At 49.3% G+C, this 19,738-nt stretch overlaps 1 protein-coding gene across 2 annotated transcripts; it reads left to right on the top strand.

Moving 5' to 3' along the window:
• Positions 1-7,075: 7,075 nt before the first annotated feature.
• On the top strand, positions 7,076-18,725 carry lrrc51 (leucine rich repeat containing 51). 2 transcript variants are annotated; one of them, XM_033022151.1, is made up of 5 exons: positions 7,076-7,206; positions 10,477-10,559; positions 11,748-11,953; positions 15,086-15,234; positions 18,428-18,725. In XM_033022151.1, the coding sequence occupies exons 1-5, from the start codon at positions 7,109-7,111 to the stop codon at positions 18,564-18,566; spliced, it is 675 nt and encodes a 224-aa protein (XP_032878042.1). In that variant the 5' UTR covers positions 7,076-7,108; the 3' UTR covers positions 18,567-18,725. The 2 variants fall into 2 exon arrangements, with proteins under 2 accessions (XP_032878042.1, XP_032878041.1); XM_033022150.1 differs by having other exon boundaries at positions 11,745-11,953; positions 18,428-18,710.
• Positions 18,726-19,738: the final 1,013 nt, after the last annotated feature.

The following is a 19,738-nucleotide window of genomic DNA, read 5'->3' as shown; positions in this document are numbered from 1 at the left end:
AGAGACAGTAACCCTAAGATTTTTGCCTCCACCACAGTGAGGAGGTGCTTGGAGGATACACTGTGGTGGTGTTAATTTGTGTTTATTGTTGTTTATTATTGTATGATTGTATGTATGACTGCAGGCACGAAATTTCGTTCAGACCGTAAGGTCTGAATGACAATAAAGGTATTCAATTCAATTCAATTCAATTCACTCAGCTCTGGAAGTTGGACAATTTTATTATACTGGACAATTTTTTTACATTTTATCAAATCAATTAACCAAGCCAATTAACCTACAAACCCGCACCTCTTTGGAGTGTGGGAGGAAACTGAAGATCTCTGAGAAAACCCACGTAGATCACGGGGAGAACGGACAAACTCCGTACAGACAGCACCCGTAGTCGGGATCGAACCCGGGTCTCAGGCGCTGCATTTTGCTGTCAAGGGCCTGTCCCACTATACGAGTTTACCCAAGAACTCTCCCGAGTTTAAAAAAAAATCAAACTCGTGGTAAGTACGTAGAATGTACGTAGCGGGTACGTCGGAGCTCGGGACGTCTCTTAGCGGCTTGAAACGCTAACGGCATGTACTCGGGAAACGCGGTAAGCTCGTGAAGTTTTTTCAACATGTTGAAAAATGTCCACGAGAGCCCCGAGTACCTACGAGCGGCTATTACCGTAATTCTCCGAGTTCGGATCAGGGGAAACTCGGGAGAACTCTTGAATTACCTCGTACAGTGGGACAGGCCCATAAGGCAGCAACTCTACCGCTGCGCCACCATGACATTACCCTTCCATATCTCTTGCCTCCCCCTCCCGTGATACAAAAAGCTGGAGTAATTTAGCGGGACAGGCAGCATCTCTGGAGAAAAGGAGCAGTTGACGTTTCGGGTCGAGACCCTTCTTCAGACTGAGAGTCGGGAAAGGGAAATGAGAGATCTAGACGGTGATATGGAGAGATATAGAACCAATTACCGTAATGAAAGATATGAAAAAAAGTTACAATGTTAAAGGAAACAGGCATTATTAGCTCTGGACTAGGTGAGAACGAGTTACAAACAATAATACTCAACAAGACAACTTTGAAGCTGGTGCAACCACTTGGGTGGGGGAGGGAGAGAGGGAACGAAAGGGTTACTTTAAATTAAGAGAAATCAAAATTCATACCGCTGGGGTGGAAGCTGCCCAGGCAAAATATGATATTTTGGGAAAATATATTCCCAAAATCCACAAACCCGGCTCTCCCGGCAGACCCATTGTCTCTGCGTGTTCGTGCCCCACCGAACTCATCTCCACATACCTTGACTCCATCCTATCCCCCTTGGTCAAATCCCTCCCGACCTATGTTCTAGACCTCAGACACTCTCCGCCGCCTCCACGCATTCCACTCTCTGGGCCCTCACCCCCTCATCTTCACCATGGATGTCCGGTCACTCTACACCTCCATCCCCCACCAGGATGGCCTCGGAGCCCTCCGGTTCTTCCTCGACCAGAGGAGCAACCTATACCCAGCCACTGACACGCTCCTCCGCTTAGCGGAGTTGGTCCTCACCCTCAACAACTTTACATTTGACTCCTCCCATTTCCTCCAAACACAAGGCGTAGCTATGGGCACACGCATGGGCCCCAGCTACGCCTGCCTCTTTGTCGGGTACGTTGAACAATCCTTGTTCAATACGTACCAGGGCCCCATCCCCGACCTCTATCTCCGTTACATTGACGACTGCTTTGGGGCCACCTCCTGCACCTACACACAACTGACTGACTTCATCCACTTCACCACCAACTTCCATCCGGCACTCCAATACACCTGGACCATTTCCGACACTTCCCTACCATTCCTTGACCTCACCATCTCCATCGCAGGGGACAGACTCCTGACCGACATACATTACAAACCCACTGACTCACATGGCTATCTGGACTACACGTCTTCCACCCTGCCCCCTGTAAAGACTCCATCCCCTACTCCCAATTCATCCGCCTACGCCGCATCTGTTCCCAGGATGAGACATTCCATACCAGGGCATCGGAAATGTCCTCGTTCTTCAGGGAACGGGGATTCCCCTCCGCCACCATAGATGAAGCTCACACCAGGGTCTCATCCATACCCCGTAACACTGCTCTCTCTCCCCATCCCCACACTCGCAACAAGGGCAGAGTCCCTCTGGTCCTCACCTTTCACCCCACCAGCCGGCAAATACAACACATAATCCTCCGCCATTTCCGCCACCTCCAACGTGACCCCACCACTCGCCACATCTTCCCATCTCCCCCCATGTCTGCCTTCCGCAAAGACCGCTCCCTCCGCAACTCCCTCGTCAATTCTTCCCTTCCCTCCCCGGGCACTTTCCGTTGCAACCGCAAGAAATGCAACACCTGTCCCTTCACCTCCCGCCTCGACTCCATTCAAGGACCCAAGCAGTCGTTCCAGGTGCGACAAAGGTTCACCTGTATCTCCTCCAACCTCATCTACTGCATCCGCTGCTCTAGATGTCAGCTGATTTACATCGGTGAGACTAAGCGGAGGTTGGGCGATTGTTTCTCCCGGTGGCTCAGCACTTCAACTCCCCCTCCCATTCCCAATCCGACCTCTCTGTCCTGGGTCTCCTCCATTGCCAGAGTGAGCAACAGCGGAAATTGGAGGAACAGCACCTCATATTCCGCCTGGGGACCTTGCGTCCGGACGGCATTAACATTGAATTCTCCCAATTTTGCTAGCCCTTGCTGTCTCCTCCCCTTCCTTAACCCTCTAGCTGTCTCCTCCCACCTTCCCATCCGCCCGCCCTCGGGCTCCTCCTCCTCCTCCCCTTTTCCTTCCTTCTCCCCCCCCACCCCCCATCAGTCTGAAGAAGGGTTTCGGCCCGAAACGTCACCTATTTCCTTCGCTCCATAGATGCTGCTGCACCCGCTGAGTTTCTCCAGCAATTTTGTGTACCTTCCAGGCAAAATATGAGGTGCTATTCAGCTTTCTGCGTCTATCTTCAGTTTAAACCAGCATCTGCAGTTTCTTCCTATATGTGTATGTGTATATTCAGTTCAGTTGTGTATGTGTATACTTTTCTGGTTTAGTATATTGTTTACTGTGTACTATGTTTACATAGAGTCATAGAGTAATACAGTTTGGAAACCAGCCCTTTGGCCCAACTCGCGCACACCGGCCAACAATGTCCCAACTACCCTCGTCCCACTTGCCTGCGCTTGGTCCATATCCCTCCGAACCTGTCCTATCCATGTACCTGTCCAACTGTTTCGAAAACGATGGGATAATCTCAGCGTCAGCTACCTCCTCTGGCAGCTTGTTCCATACACCCACCATACATCAACTGTGTGAAAACGTTACCCCTCGGATTCCTATTAAATCTTTTCCCTTTCACCTTGAACCTATGTCTTCTGGTCCTCAATTCCCCTACTCTAAGTAAAAGACATCCACCCGATCTATTCCTCTCATGATTTTATACACCTCCAGAAGATCACCTCTCATCCTCCTGCGCTCCATGGAATAGAGACCCAGCCTACTCAACCTTACCCTATAGCTCACACCCTCTAGATTCAAGAGAGTTTATTGTCATGTGTCCCAGATAGGACAATGAAATTCTTGTTTACCACCATAGCCTCGGGGTAAGACGTCTAGTGTTTGTTGACCACGGCGTGCATCTCCTCCAGTGCCAGACGGACGTCTGCCTGGGGTGGGATGTAGACCACGGTCAGGATGATGGAGGTGAATTCCCTCGGAAGGTAGAAGGGACGGCACTTCACCGCCAGATGTTCGAGGTGTGGAGAGCAGGAGTTGGACAGGACTGCCACGTCTGAGCACCAAGCAGAGTTGACCATGAGGCAGACGCCTCCTCCTCTCCCTTTCCCAGATGCCTGCGTAGGGTCCAAACGGTGGATGGAGAACCCTTCAGGCTGGACCGCTGAGTCTGGGGAGCTGGGGGTGAGCCATGTCTCTGTGAAACAGAACACAGAGCATTCCCTATAGTCCTGGCAACATCCTCGTAAATCTTTTCTGAACCCTTTCAAGCTTGACAACATCTTTCCTATAACATAGTGCCCATAACTGAACACATTATTCTAAATGCGGTCTCACCAACGTCTTATACAACTGCACATCTCATATGCGTATGTAACAAATAAACTTTACTGGGCCAACCTGAAAAAGGGAATTAGGAACACTAAACTCAATCACAAACGGCAGATCGAGGAGCATTTCCAAAACAACTCCGACCCCAGGCGCATGTGGCAAGGCATCAAATCCATTGCCGACTACCATAAAATTAACACCCCCCCCCCCCCCCAGACAACGCCTCCCTTCCTGACAAGCTAAACTACTTCTATGCTCGTTTCGACCGGGACAACAAAACACCAGCCATCAAAGCTGCCCCACCCCCGAACGAACAACCCCTCGGTCTCTCCACCTCTGCTGTACAAGGCGCACTGAGCAAGGTGAATGAGCACAAAGCTGCCGGCCCCGATGGCATCCCCGGGCGTGTGCTCAGGGCATGTGCTGGACAACTATCCCTGGTCTTCACTGACATTTTCAATCTGTCACTGGCCCAGGGTGTTGTCCCCACTTGCCTCAAGACATCAACCATTGTGCCAGTGCCCAAACAATCAGCTACAGGGAGTCTCAACGATTTCCGCCCAGTGGCACTCACCCCTGTCATCGCAAAGTGCTTTGAGCGGCTGATCTTGGCTCACCTGAAAGCCAGCCTCCCCCCCACACTGGACCCCCATCAGTTTGCCTACTGGACCAACAGGTCTACAGAGGACGCCATATCGGCGGCCCTACACTCTGCCCTGACCCACCTGGACAGCAATAACACCTACATCAGGTTGCTGTTCATCGATTGCAGCTCCGCCTTTAACACTGTCATCCCCGCTAGCTTGATCACCAAACTCAGCGGACTTGGCATCACCACCTCCCTCTGCAATTGGACACTGGATTTCCTCACCAACAGACCCCAGTCTGTTAGGATCAACAACCTCACCTCCTCCACTATAACACTGAACACCGGCGTGCCACAGGGCTGTGTGCTCAGCCCTCTCCTCTACTCCCTCTTCACCCATGACTGCATCCCTAAGTATGGCTTCAACGCCATCATAAAATTTGCCGACGACACCACGGTGGTAGGACTGATCAGTGACAACGACGAGTCAGCCTACAGGGAGGAGGTCCAGAACCTGGCAGCCTGGTGTGCCAACAATAACCTCATCCTCAACTCCAAGAAGACAAAGGAAATTATTGTTGACTTCAGGAAGAACAGAGGGGGCAGACATACCCCCATCCATATAAACGGGACTGAGGTGGAGCACGTCTCTAACTACAAATTCCTCGGGGTACACATCTCGGAGGATCTGTCCTGGTCCCTCAATACCACCAAATTGATCAAAAAGGCGCAGCAGCGCCTTTACTTCCTGAGGAGGCTTAAGAAAGCTCACCTGTCCCCACAGATCCTGACCAACTTTTACCGCTGTACCATCGAAAGCATCCTGACCACCTGCTTCACGGTATGGTACAGCAGTTGCACCGCAGCTGACAGGAAGGCACTACAACGGGTGGTGAAAACCGCTCAGTACATCATCGGTGCCCCGCTCCCTGCCATGGATGCCCTCCACCGAAAACGGTGTCTGAGACGGGCCGGGAAAATCATCAAGGACCCCTCCCACCCTAACCATGGACTGTTTGCCCTCCTCCCATCAGGGAGGCGGTACAGGAGCCTCAGGTCTCGCACAAGCAGGATGAGGAACAGCTTTTTCAATAACACTATTACACTACTGAACTAGGAGTCCCGTCGCTAGATATCTTTAGTCTCTCCCATTTGTATACAGTATTTGCCTATGTACCAGTTTTTTTTCTAATCCATCCACATTCCACACATTGTTAACCAGTACTCTTTTACTCTATTGTATGCTTATTCTGTATTTTTATTTTCTACTTCTGCTATCTTGCACTATGACTATGACCAGACGCTAAACTGCATTTTGTTGTACCTATACTTGTATCTGTGCAATGACAATAAAGTTGAAGTGAATTGAATTGAATTGACTTGATGACCTCCCAACTTCTATACTCAATACTCTGACTGATGAAGGCCAAAGTGTCAAAAGCCTTTTTGACCACCTTATCTACCTGCGACTCGACCTTCAAGGAACCATGCACCTGTACTCCTAGATCCCTCTGCTCTACAACACTACCCAGAGGCCTGCATATTGTGCTGTGCTGCTGCAAATATGAATGTCATTGTTCTATCTGGGACACATGACAATGAAACACTTTTGATTCTCTCTCTAACTTCTACAGGTGCACAGTCGAGAGCATGCTGACCGGTTGCATCGTGGCTTGGTTCGGCAACTTGAGCGCCCTGGAGAGGAAAAGACTACAAAAAGTAGTAACCACTGCCCAGTCCATCATCGGCTCTGACCTTCCTTCCATCGAGGGGATTTATCGCAGTCGCTGCCTCAAAAAGGCTGGCAGTATCATCAAAGACCCATACCATCCTGGCCACACACTCATCTCCCTGCTACCTTCAGGTAGAAGGTACAGGAGCCTGAAGACTGCAACAACCAGGTTCAGGAATAGCTACTTCCCCTCAGCCATCAGGCTATTAAACCTGGCTCGGACAAAACTCTGATTATTAACAACCACTTTCTGTTATTTGCACTTTACCAGTTTATTTATTCATGTGTGTATATATTTATATCATGGTATATGGACACATTTATCTGTTTTGTAGTAAATGCCTACTATTTTCTGTGTGCTTAAGCAAAGCAAGAATTTCATTGTCCTATACAGGGACACATGACAATAAACTCACTTGAACTTGAACTTGAACTTTTGAACAAAGATCATAGATGATCTTTGCTTTTGACTCCTGTTTCCCGCCCTGCGATTTTTTTTGGGGGGGGGGAGGACGGCGATATCATATGACGTCATTGCAAGGAGCAGGGTTGCGACGCGATGACGCCACCCCCGTGCGCCGTGACGTTCCGGCCGTTCGTGGTGATGCTATTGTCGTGCACTTTGATGTACCCGCCGTACGAGGTGACGTCTCCGCCCGTGCGCGGTGACGTCTCCACCCGTGCGCGGTGACGCCAGAGGCGTGATGCGCCGGCGGGAGCGGGATGGAGCCGCGGAAGGGAAGCACCGATAGTGCCCGTCGATTCTCCGCCTTCGACCAATCGATCGCCGAGTCATCAGTATCGACGGCCCCCCAGCCGCGGTGAGCCGTCCCGCTGCAGCCCCATTATTTACCTCCCCTCCCCTCTCCTCCGACCTGGGCCTGAGATTCAAAGCCGGCGCTGGAGTGGGAGGAGAGCCGCGGCTGCCGCTGGTTGCCCCTGACAACGGTGGGGCTCCGGTCGGCCCGGAGAAGCGGCGCCCGCTGGGAGTTGTAGTTCGTCCGCATCCTCCAGTGCTGGGCCAACCGGCCTTCGGACTACAACTCCCAGCGACCACCTGGCGGTCCATTGTCTCGTTGCCCCTGACAACGGAAGCGCCGGTGGGCCGGACAAGTTCAAGTCACAGAGAAAGTCACATTCGGCCCAACTTGCCCACACTGGCCAACATGTCCCATCTACACTAGTCACAGAGTGATCCAGCATGGGAACAGGCCATTCGGCCCAACTTGCCCACACTGGCCAACATGTCCCATCTACACTAGTCACAGAGTGATCCAGCGTAGGAACAGGCCATTCGGCCCAACTTGCCCACATTGGCCAACATGTCCCATCTACACTAGTCACAGAGTGATCCAGCGTGGGAACAGGCCATTCGGCCCAACTTGCCCACACCGGCCAACATGTCCAATCTACACCAGTCCCACCTACCCGCGTTTGGTCCATATCCCTCCAAACCTGTCCTATCCATGTACCTATACAACTGTTTCTTAAACGTTTGGATAGTCCCAGCCTCAACTACCTCCTCTGGCAGCTTGTTCCATACACCCATCACACTTTGTGTGAAAAAGTTACCCCTCAGGTTCCTATTAAATCTTTCCCCCTCACACCTTAAACCTATGTCCTCTGGTTATTGATTCCAGTGCGAGAGATTCAATGCATCAACCCGATCTATTTCTCTCATGATTTTATACATGATAAGTTTACAATAGACATTAGACAATAGGTGCAGGAGTAGGCCATTTGGCTCTTCGAGCCAGCACCGACCTTCAGTGATCATGGCTGATCATCCCCAATCAGTACCCCGTTCCTGCCTTCTCCTCATATCCCCTGACTCCGCTATTTTTAAGAGCCCTATCTAGCTCTCTCTTGAAAGTATCCAGAGAACCTGCCTCCACCACCCTCTGTGGCAGAGAATTCCACAGACTCACAACTCTCTGTGAGAAAAAGTGTTTCCTCGTCTCCGTTCTAAATGGCTTACTCCTTATTCTTAAACTGTGGCCTCTGGTTCTGGATTCCCCCAACATCGGGAACACGTTTCCTGCCTCTAGTGTGTCCAAACCCTTAACAATCTTGATTATAAATGAAAGGAGTAGAATTAGGCCAATCTTGATTATAAATGAAAGGAGTAGAATTAGGCCTTTCGGCCCATCGAGTCTACCCCACTGTTCAATCATGGCCGCATTGACGCTCTCCCCATCCAACCTATCAGATCTTGGGAGGATCTGCAGAGAAGAATGGGAGAAATGACCAAATACAGGTGTGCCAAGCTTGTGGCGTCATACCCAAGAAGACGTGAGGCTGTAATCGCTGCCAAAGGTGCCTCAACAAAGTACTGAGTAAAGGTTCTGAATACTTATGCAATATTTCAGTTATTTCTTTTTAATTACTTTGCAAAAATTTCTAAACACTTGTTTTCGCTTTTTTACTTTGCGGTATTGTGTGTAGATTGACGATAAAAAAATGAATTTAATCCATTTTAGAATAAGGCTGTAACGTAACAAAATGTGGAAAAAGTGAAGGGGTCTGAATATTTTCTGAATGCACTGTATATATATATATATATATATATATATATATACACACACACAGACATATAATCAATAACAGTGCAAAGACAAAAATAATGGCCACAAGTTTATTTGGAGGCTGTAGTGTTTAATAGCCTGTTGGTTGAGGGGAAGAAGCTGCTCCTGAACCTGGACATTACAGTTTTCAGGTCCCTGTACCTTCTTTCCAATGGCAGGAGTGAAATGAGAGCATGACCAGGGTGGTGTGGGTAGCAGAAATTAATGGGGCAAACAAAATGTATTTGAAGCGATGCATGAGGACTCTCTGCTTCAAAGATAGACAATAGACAATAGGTGCAGGAGTAGGCTATTCGGCCCTTTGAGCCAGCACTGCCATTCAATGTGATCATGGCTGCTCATCCCCAATCAGTACCCCTTCCTGCCTTTTCCCCATATCCCTTGACTCCGCTATCTTCTTCTTTCGTGTGGCGTGCACAGCCTAAAGTTGTAGGACAACTTGTTCTATTTGATCTTCCGTTTGTGCACATCGAGTTGATTGCATTAGTCGAAACAGGGCGGACCACGTGAAGGTTGCAATCTACCACCCCTCCGCTATGTTCAAGAGCCCTATCTAGCTCTCTCTTGAAAGTATCCAGAGAATCGGCCTCCACGGCCCTCTGAGGCAGAGAATTCCACAGACTCACAACTCTCTGTGAGAAAAAGGTTTTCCTCGTCCCCGTTCTGAATGGCTTACCCCTTATTCTTAAACTGTGGCCCCTGGTTCTGGACTCCCCCAACATCATATAACCATATAACCATATAACAATTACAGCACGGAAACAGGCCATCTCGGCCCTTCTAGTCCGTGCCGAACACGTATTCTCCCCTAGTCCCATCCACCTGCACTCTGCACTCTGCACCTGCACCTGCACTCAGACCATAACCCTCCATTCCTTTCCCGTCCATATAACTATCCAATTTATTTTTAAATGATCAAATCGAACCTGCCTCCACCACCTTCACTGGAAGCTCATTCCACACAGCTACCACTCTCTGAGTAAAGAAGTTCCCCCTCATGTTACCCCTAAACTTCTGTCCCTTAATTCTCAAGTCATGTCCTCTTGTTTGAATCTTCCCTACTCTCAGTGGGAAAAGCTTATCCACGTCAACTATGTCTATCCCTCTCATCATTTTAAAGACCTCTATCAAGTCCCCCCTTAACCTTCTGCGCTCCAAAGATCGGGAACATGTTTCCTGCCTCTAGCGTGTCCAAACCCTTAATAATCTTATATGTTTCAATAAGATCTCCTCTCATCCTTCTAAACTCCAGAGTGTACAAGCCCAGCCGCTCCATTCTCTCAGCATATGACAGTCCTGCCATCCCGGGAATTAACCTGGTGAACCTACGCTGCACTCCCTCAATAGCAAGAATGTTAGATAAAATGTAACTGTGGCTGAAAACCACGAGGGAGGTGGTGGGGAAGATTCAGATCATTTGGACCACTGCATCTGTTTGAGAATTTCCAGCAATGATCTTTCCTGCAGTTTGCACAGTAACTAGTAGGGATTTCTCTCCTCCTGCAGGACTGTGAACACAAAGGAGTATGACTCTATCTTGTATGGCCCAGTTGTGGATTATTCCTTCAGAAGTTTGGATTCTGTACATGGTACGATGATCTACAGATATCACTTTCAAACCTGTATGCAAGGCTCACAAGTTAATTTGTTCATCACTCGTATAAACATAGAAAACAGTTGCAGGAGTAGGCCATTTGGCCCTTCCCACCAGCACCACCATTCAATATGATCATGGCTGATCATCCACAATCAGTACCCCGTTCCTGCTTTCTCCCCATATCCCTTGATACTATTAGCCCTAAGAGCTAAATCTAACTCTCTCTCGAATACTTCCTGTGAATTGGCCTCCACTGCCTTCAGTGGCAGAGAATTCCACAGATTCACAACTGTGGTGGAAAAGTTTTTCCTCCTCTCAGTCCCAAATGGCCTACCCCTTATTCTTAAACTATGACCCCTGGTTCTGGACTCCCCAACATCGGGAACATTTTTTCTGCATCTAGCCTGTCCAATCCTTTAAGAATTTTATATGAGATCCCCTCTCATCTTTCTAAATTCCAAAACATACAAGCCCAGTCGACCCATTCTTTCATTATGTGTCAGTCCCGCCATCCAGGGAATTAACTTGGTGAACCTACGCTGCACTCCCTCAATAGCAAGAATGTCCTCCCTCAAATTAGGAGACCAAAACTGCACACAATACTCCAAGTGCGGTCTCACCAGGGCCCTGTACAACTGCAGAAGGACTTCCTTGCTCCTAAACTCAAATTCTCTTGCAATGAAGTCTAACATGCCATTAGCTTTCTTCACTGCCTGCTGTACCTGCATGCTTACTTTCAGTGACTGATGTACAAGCACACCCAGGTCTCGTTGCACCTCCCCTTTTCCTAATCTCACACCATTCAGTAATAATCTGCCTTCCTGTTCTTGCCACCAAAGTGGATAACCTCATATTTATCCACATTAAACTGCATCTGCCCACTCACCCAACCTGTCCAATTCACCCTGCAGCCACATAGCATCCTCATCGCAGCTCACACTGCCACCCACCTTTATGTCATCCGCAAACTTGGAGATGTAGAGAAAGAGTGGGGCAGTGGGAGTGTTGGATTGACACAGGGCGGTGGGATATGGGGATGACACAGGGCAGTGGGATTGATACAGGGCTGTGGGACGAGAGCAGGGCTGTGGGATTAGCGTGGGGTTGATACAGGCGTTTGGGGAGAGGGCAGGGAGTGGCCGTGCACCCATGTACCTGCTACTCCGTTTCCACCCAGCAGATGCCATTAAGCTGACGCCCCGGACGGGCGTGAAACCCAACGAGTTCACGGAGGATCGGAAGATGAAGAGCTGCTCGCTGCGGCTGAGCCACAACCGACTGAACGACCTGAGCGGTCTGAAGCAGCTGATCGACACGTTGCTGGTGGAGCCACGCCGTCTCTTCTGGATCGACCTCTCCTTCAACAACTTTGACCTCATCGACCCTGTACGTAGCGCGTGTCTGCCACAGAGTATGTAGAAACAAGGCCCGGGTTCCATCCTGACTACGGGTGCTGTCTGTGCCATGTTTGTACGTTCTCCCTGTGACCTCCGTGGGTTTTCACCGGGTGCTCCGGATTTCTCCCACACTCCGAAAACGTACACATTTGTAGGTTAATTGGCTTGGGAAAAATTGTAAATTATCCGTGTGTAGGATAGTGTTAGAGTAGAGTGTAGGGTAGTGTTAGAGTATGGGGATCGCCGGTCGTAGGATAGTGTGAAGGGCCTGTCCCACTGTACGAGGCAAATCAAGAGTTCTCCCGAGTTTTCCCCTGATTCGAACTCGGAGAATGTCCGTAGCGGGTCCTTAAGAGTCCGTGGATGTCTCGTAGCGGCTCGTACGGGTAACGGTAGGTACTCGGGAAATCTGGTAAACTCGTGACGTTTTTTCAACACTGTGAAAAATGTCCACGAGTAAACAAATACCTGTACTCGCAATGAAAACAATTGGTGCTTTTTACTCGTACGAGTCGCTACGAGAAATCCACGAACTCCTACGGACCCGCAACGAACATTCTCCAAGTTCGAATCAGTGGAAACCAAGAAACCAAGAACCAAGAAAACGCGGGAGAACTCTTGAATTACCTCGTACAGTGGGACAGGCCCTTTAGAGTATGGGGATCGCTGGTCGTAGGATAGTGTTTTCATAGCAAAAGGATTTGAGTATAGGAGCAGGGAGGTTCTACTGCAGTTGTACAGAGTCTTGGTGAGACCACACCTGGAGTATTGCGTACAGTTTTGGTCTCCAAATCTGAAGAAGGACATTATTGCCATAGAGGGAGTGCAGAGAAGGTTCACCAGACTGATTCCTGGGATGTCAGGACTGTCTTATGAAGAAAGACTGGATAGACTCGGTTTATACTCTCTAGAATTTAGGAGATTGAGAGGGGATCTTATAGAAACTTACAAAATTCTTAAGGGGTTGGACAGGCTAGATGCAGGAAGATTGCTCCCGATGTTGGGGAAGTCCAGGACAAGGGGTCACAGCTTAAGGATAAGGGGGAAATCCTTTAAAACCGAGATGAGAAGAACTTTTTTCACACAGAGTGGTGAATCTCTGGTACTCTCTGCCACAGAGGGTAGTCGAGGCCAGTTCATTGGCTATATTTAAGAGGGAGTTAGATGTGGCCCTTGTGGCTAAGGGGATCAGAGGGTATGGAGAGAAGGCAGGTACGGGATACTGAGTTGGATGATCAGCCATGATCATATTGAATGGCGGTGCAGGCTCGAAGGGCCGAATGGCCTACTCCTGCACCTAATTTCTATGTTTCTATGTTTCTATCACATCTACAGCTGCACCACTGTGCTGTCTGAACTAAGACTTTTTAAAATGGGACTTGCTTTGATGCGGCACCTTAGTCAGCATGGAAGGGTTGGGCCGAAGGGCCTGTTTCATCCTGTAGGGTGTCTGCTGATGGATCAAAGCCAGTGACAAAGCCAGTGACAAAGAAGTGTATAGATACAGGATCACATTTAGTGCAAGATAAAGCCAGTAAAGTCCAATCAAAGATAGTCATTGGTGACTATCTTTACCACTAAGGGAATAACTGGAGTTTAGAAGGATGAGAGGGTTTCTTATTGAAACATATAAGATTATTAAGGGTTTGGACACGCTAGAGGCAGGAAACATGTTCCCGATGTTGGGGGAGTCCAGAACCAGGGGCCACAGTTTAAGAATAAGGGGTAAGCCATTTAGAACGGAGATGAGGAAACACTTTTTCACACAGAGAGTTGTGAGTCTGTGGAATTCTCTGCCTCAGAGGGCGGTGGAGGTCGGTTCTATGGATGCTTTCAAGAGAGAGCTAGATAGGGCTCTTAAAGATAGCGGAGTCAGTAGATATGGGGAGAAGGCAGGAAAGGGGTACTGATTGGGGATGATCAGCCATGATCACATTGAATGGCGGTGCTGGCTCGAAGGGCTGAATGGCCTACTCCTGCACCTGTTGTCTATACGTTATTACCTTATCATGTTTCTGTACACGGTGAAAGGCTCGTAATCATGTGTCGTCTTTCCGCTGATTGGTTAGCACGCGGCAAAAGCTTTTCACAAGTTCCCAAGTTATCGGAGTAGAATTAGGCCATTTGGCCCATCGAGTCTACTCCGCCATTCAATCATGGCTGATCTCTGCCTCATCCTATTTTCCACCCCTTCTCTTCCTAACCCTTGACACCCGTTCTAATCAAGAATTTGTGTATCTCTGCCTTAAACTTATCCACTGACTTGGCCTCCACAGCCCTCCGTGACAATGAGTTCCACAGACTCTGACTAATGAAATTCCTCCTCACCTCCTTTCCACAAGAGCGCCCTTTAGACCTCCTTTAGACCTCTGATCAGTCTGAAGAAGGGTCTTTCTTTCTTTTTAAATCTTTTTATTCAAACAAAAACAAAACAACAACAACAAATAATGTTAAACATAACAATGATATTGATACATCGGGATCAGGATTACATTAATAACAGATATAACCTAAATATGAGTCCAGTGTCAAAATACACAATGAATATAGACCTCCCGGTCTCTGCCTAAATATAGTTAAATGTTTAAAAGAGAATATATATATTATAAAAAACAAAAAAGAAAAAGAAAAAAAAGGAAAAAACAAAACACCCCAAACTAGAAATAAAAAGAAGGGTCTTGACCCGAAAAGTCACCAATTCCTTCTCTCCAGTGATGCTGCCTGTCCCACTGGTGAATTAGGCCATTTGGCCCATCGAGTCTGCTCCACCATTCAATCATGGCTGGTCTCTGCCTCCTTATCCTATTTTCCAGCCCATCTCTCCATAACCCTTGACACCCATTATAATCAAGAATTTGTCTATCTCTGCATTAAAAATATCCACATTTTGTGGCAATGAGTTCCACAGATTAACTACCCTCTGACTAATAAAATTCCTCCTCACCTCCTTTCCACAAGAGCGCCCTTTAGACCTCTGATCAGTCTTGACCCGAAAAGTCACTGATTCCGTCTCTCCAGAGATGCTGCCTGTCCCACTGAGTTACTCCGGCATTTTGTGTCTATCTGCCCTTCACACCTCAGTACAGGTGACAATAAACTAAACCTGTGCGTCTGTCCACAGGTGCTGATTTTGTGCATCCACCTGCAAGTTCTGAACATGCACGGGAACCAGGTGGCCAAGCTGTACGAGGTGGACAAGCTGGCGGTCCTGGCGCACCTGCGGAGCCTGACTCTGCACGGCAACCCTGTGGAGCTGCTCAAAGGATACAGGTACACGACCAGTGTTCCCCCCTCCGCCTGCGCTGCCTCGTCACTGCCTCCCCTTGGTCAACTCAGGGAGGTGCATGTGTTCATACGTTGTAGGGCACTGTTTAGTTTAGTTTTGCTTATTGTTACCTGTACAGTGAAAAGCTTTTGTTGCATGCTAACCAGTCAGCGGAAAGACTATACATGATTACAATCGAGCCGTCCACAGTGTACAGATACATGATAAAGGAATAAGAGACAATAGACAATAGGTGCAGGAGTATGCCATTCGGCCCTTCGAGCCAGCACCGCCATTCATGGCTGATCATCCCCAATCAGTACCGCGTTCCTGCCTTCTCCCCAGATCCCCTGACTCCGCTATCTTTAAGAGCCCTATCTAGCTCTCTCTTGAAAGCATCCAGAGAACCTGCCTCCACCGCCGTCTGAGGCAGAGAATTCCACAGACTCACAACTCTCTGTGAGAAAAAGTGTTTCCTCGTCTCCGTTCTAAATGGCTTGTTTAGTTTAGAAATAGTTTAGAAATAATGTTTAGTTCAAGGAAAAGCCAGCAAAGGCCAAGCAAAGACGAGCATGTTTATATGTCCATAAGTTGCAGGAACATAATTAGGCCATTCGGCCCATCAAGTCTGTCTACTCCGCCATTCAATTATGACTGATCTATATCTCCTTTGCAGAGCGTTTAAATATTCTGTTGTGCTGCTGCAAGTAAGATTTTCATTGTTCATGTTCATAGGATCAGAATTAGGTCATCGAGTCTACTCTGCCACTCAATCATGGCTGATCTATCTCTCCCTCCTAACCCCATTCTCCTGCCTTCTCCCCATAACTCCTGACACCCATACTAATCGAGAATCTATCTATCTCCACCTTAAATATATCCACTGACTTGGCCTCCACAGCCTTCTGTGGCAAAGAATTCCACAGTCTCCGCGCTGTGTCTCTAAACTAAACGTGCAGGACAAGCTTTTCACTGCATCTCTGTCCACGGGACAATAAATAAAGTCAAACTAAACTTGCTGTGACATGCAGCAAGCTGCTTGAAAGGGCAGTGGCAACAAATGCAACAGGACCTTGCGAAAGGGGAGTGAATGTATCCTGAAAGGCAGAAGTTGGCATTCAGAGAGGCATTGTTTGCCTGAGAGCAACTTAACGGCACCAATATTTTTTAGATTCCTTCACGGGATGTCGACACCAAAGATACTCGAGCATTGGTCGACACTGCCAGCTGTTATTATCTGTCTGTGGGTTCCCTAAACTGAGGAGACGTGGCGTGAATTTACAGCCCCAAACAGTCCATAGGTTTTAGGAACAGAATAAGGCCATTCGGCCCATAAGTCTGCTCTGCCATTCAATCATGGCTGATCTATCTTTCCCTCTCAACCCCATTCTCATGTCTTTTCCCCATAACCCCTGACACTAGTAGAGCTAATAGGACTTGATGTTTCAATAGACAATAGGTGCAGGAGTAGGCCATTCGGCCCTTCGAGCCAGCACCGCCATTCAATGTGATCATTGGCTGATCATCCAACTCAGTATCCTGTACCTGCCTTCTCTCCATACCCCCTGATCCCTTTAGCCACAAGGGCCACAGCTAACTCCCTCTTAAATATAGCCAATGAACTGGCCTCAACTACCTTCTGTGGCAGAGAATTCCACAGATTCACCACTCTCTGTGTGAAAAATATTGATCTCATCTCGGTCCTAAAAGATTTCCCCCCTTTATCCTTAAACTGTGACCCCTTGTTCTGGACTTCCCCAACATCAGGAACAGCACGGAAACAGGCCATCTCAGCCCTTCTAGTCCGTGCCGAACACTTACTCTCACCTAGTCCCATCTACCTGCACTCAGACCATAACCCTCCATTCCTTTCCCGTCCATATACCTATCCAATTTATTTTTAAATGATAAAAACAGAACCTGCCTCCACCACTGGAAGCTCATTCCACACAGCTACCACTCTCTGAATAAGCCCACTCTCTGATAGGTCCACAACATCTCCAGAGGGCTCAACGGTGATGCCTGGCGCCCCAGTTACACCCCCCTCAATTCCATATCCCCCTGTCTTCATCTTGCAGCCCATTTGTTGTCTCTCCTTTGGATCCAAATCCAATTGCTGCTTTTTTTCTGCAGAATTTGATAATGATTTGATTACTCATCATTCACTACACTAATTGATACCACTTTGTTTTTTAAAGAAGCAAAATCCAGATTTTTTAATTTAAATTCCATTACTACCAATCTCATAAGATCATAAGACAGTAGCAGAATCAGGCCATTCGGCCCATCGAGACTGCGCTACACCAACTTCAGCAATGATCTGCAGTGGATTTTGTTTAAGATTGTATCACATATTTTGGGCTGCACTGTTAATTGATAATTTATTTATAACTAATCATTTATTATTATTGGTGGCTGTATATTTATTTGTTGTGTGATTGAATTAATGAGCCGCTAAAGCTGCAGCAGGTAAAAATTAATAGTCCAGGTCCCAATGTTCGTGACAACTAAATGCTCATGACCAAGACCTCCAGCTGTTGGCATCTAAATCACTCCCTCTCTGTCTCCCTCCTCCTCCCCCCCCTCTCTCCCTCCTCCTCCCCCTCTCTTCCTCGCCCCTCCCCCTCTCTCCCTCCTCCTCACCCCTCTCTACCTCCTCCTCCTCTCCCCTCTCTTCCTCCTCCTCCCCCTCTCTTCCTCCTCCTCCTCCCCCTCTCTTCCTCCTCCTCTCCCCTCTTCCTCCTCCCCCTCTCTTCCTCCTCCTCCCCCTCTCTTCCTCGCCCCTCCCCCCTCCTCTCTTCCTCTCCCTCCTCCCCCCCCTCCTCTTCCTCCTCCCTCCTCTTCCTCCTCCTCCCCCGTCCTCCTCCTCCCCCTCTCTTCCTCCTCCTCCCCCTCTCTTCCTCGCCCCTCCTCCCCCCCCCCTCCTCTTCCTCCTCCCTCTCTTCCTCCTCTCCCCTCTCTTCCTCCCTCCTCCTCCTCCCCCCTCTCTTCCTCCTCCCCCCTGTCTCCCTCCTCCACCCCCTCTCTTCCTGACCCTCCCTCCTTCTCTCTCCATCTTCCCTTGTCCCCACTATCTCCTTATTCCCCCTCCCCCCCCCTATTTCCCTCCCTTGCTCGCTCTCCCTCGCCCTCTATATCCCTCCTCCTTGCTCTGTCCGTTCCCTTCCTTTCCTCCTCCTTCCCCGTGTCCGTGGCCAGGAGCTACATAGTGGGGATGATCCCACAGTTGAAGTCGCTGGACTACAGCACGATCACCAAGCAAGATCGCTCCACCGCTGCCGTCATGAAGTCGTTCACCAGGCACAAGCGGCCGGCGCGGAGACGCTACGACGAGTAGCTCCCCACCCGAGGAGTGCCTGCCGCCCGCCCCGCCGTGCTCCGTCCCATCGTGGCCGGTTCCCAGGCCGAGAGAGAGCAGGGAAGGGCCCGACTTTTTACTGCACGTTGCCCCCGCCTGAATTTCAATTAAAAAAAAGTCATGATGATTGGTATTATCAACAAGATTACTCCACGTCTCTTTCTCCCTCTGGGTCTGGCTATCCACTGGGGAGTGGGTTGGAGCTGCTGAGCAAACGGTTCGATCCTGACTGTACACAAAAAAATGCTGGAGAAACTCAGCGGGTGCAGCAGCATCTATGGAGCGAAGGAAATAGGCAACGTTTCGGGCCGAAACCCTTCTTCAGACTGATGGGGGAGGGGGGGTGGCGGGGAGAAGAAAGGAAAAAGGAGGAGGAGGAGCTGAGGGCTGAGGAAGGGGAGGAGAGAGCAAGGGCTAACAAAATTGGGAGAATTCAATGTTCATGCCCGCAGGATGCAGACTCCCCAAGTGGAATATGAGGTGCTGTTCCGCCAATTTCCGGTGTTGCCCGCTCTGGCCATGGAGGAGACCCAGGACAGAGAGGTCGGATGGGAACTGGGAGGGGGAGTTGAAGTGCTGAGCCACCGGGAGGTCAGGTTTGTTATTGCGGACCGAGCGGGGGTGTTCGGCGAAACGATCGCCCAGCCTCCGCTTGGTCTCGCCGATGTAGATCAGCTGACATCTAGAGCAGCGGATGCAATAGATGAGGTTGGAGGAGATGCAGGTGAACCTCTGTCACACCTGGGACGACTGCTTGGGTCCTTGAACGGTGTCGAGGGGGGAGGTAAAGGGACATGTTTTGCATCTCTTGCGGTTGCAAGGGAAAGTGCCCGGGAAGGGGGTGATACGGAAAGGAAGGGAAGAATTGACAAGGGAGTTACGGAGGGAGCGGTTTTTGCGGAAGGCATGAATGGGGGGAGATGGGAAGATGTGGCGAGTGGTGGGGTCACGTTGGAGGTGGCGAAACTGACGGAGGATTACTTGGTGTATGTGAAGGCTGGTGGGGTGAAAGGTGAGGACTAGGGGGACTCTGCCCTTGTTGCGAGTGGGGGGGATGGGGAGAGAGAGCAGTGTTGCGGGGTATGGAAGAGATCCTGGTGCGAGCCTCATGTATGGTGGAGGAGGGGAACCCCCGTTCCCTGAAGAATGAG

This window comes from Amblyraja radiata, chromosome 6 (assembly GCF_010909765.2).
Source record: "Amblyraja radiata isolate CabotCenter1 chromosome 6, sAmbRad1.1.pri, whole genome shotgun sequence".
Classification (NCBI taxonomy): Eukaryota; Metazoa; Chordata; class Chondrichthyes; order Rajiformes; family Rajidae; genus Amblyraja; species Amblyraja radiata.
Note: the sequence above shows the minus strand (reverse complement) of the source record. Positions and strands in the feature narration are given on the sequence as shown.

Coding starts and splice junctions, on each gene's coding strand:
- lrrc51 (XM_033022150.1), top strand. CDS start 7,109: ATGGAGCCGCGGAAGGGAAGCACCGATAGTGCCCGTCGATTCTCCGCC. Junction 7,207..10,476: donor TCGACGGCCCCCCAGCCGCG/GTGAGCCGTCCC, acceptor CTCCTCCTGCAG/GACTGTGAACACAAAGGAGT. Junction 11,954..15,085: donor ACTTTGACCTCATCGACCCT/GTACGTAGCGCG, acceptor GTCTGTCCACAG/GTGCTGATTTTGTGCATCCA.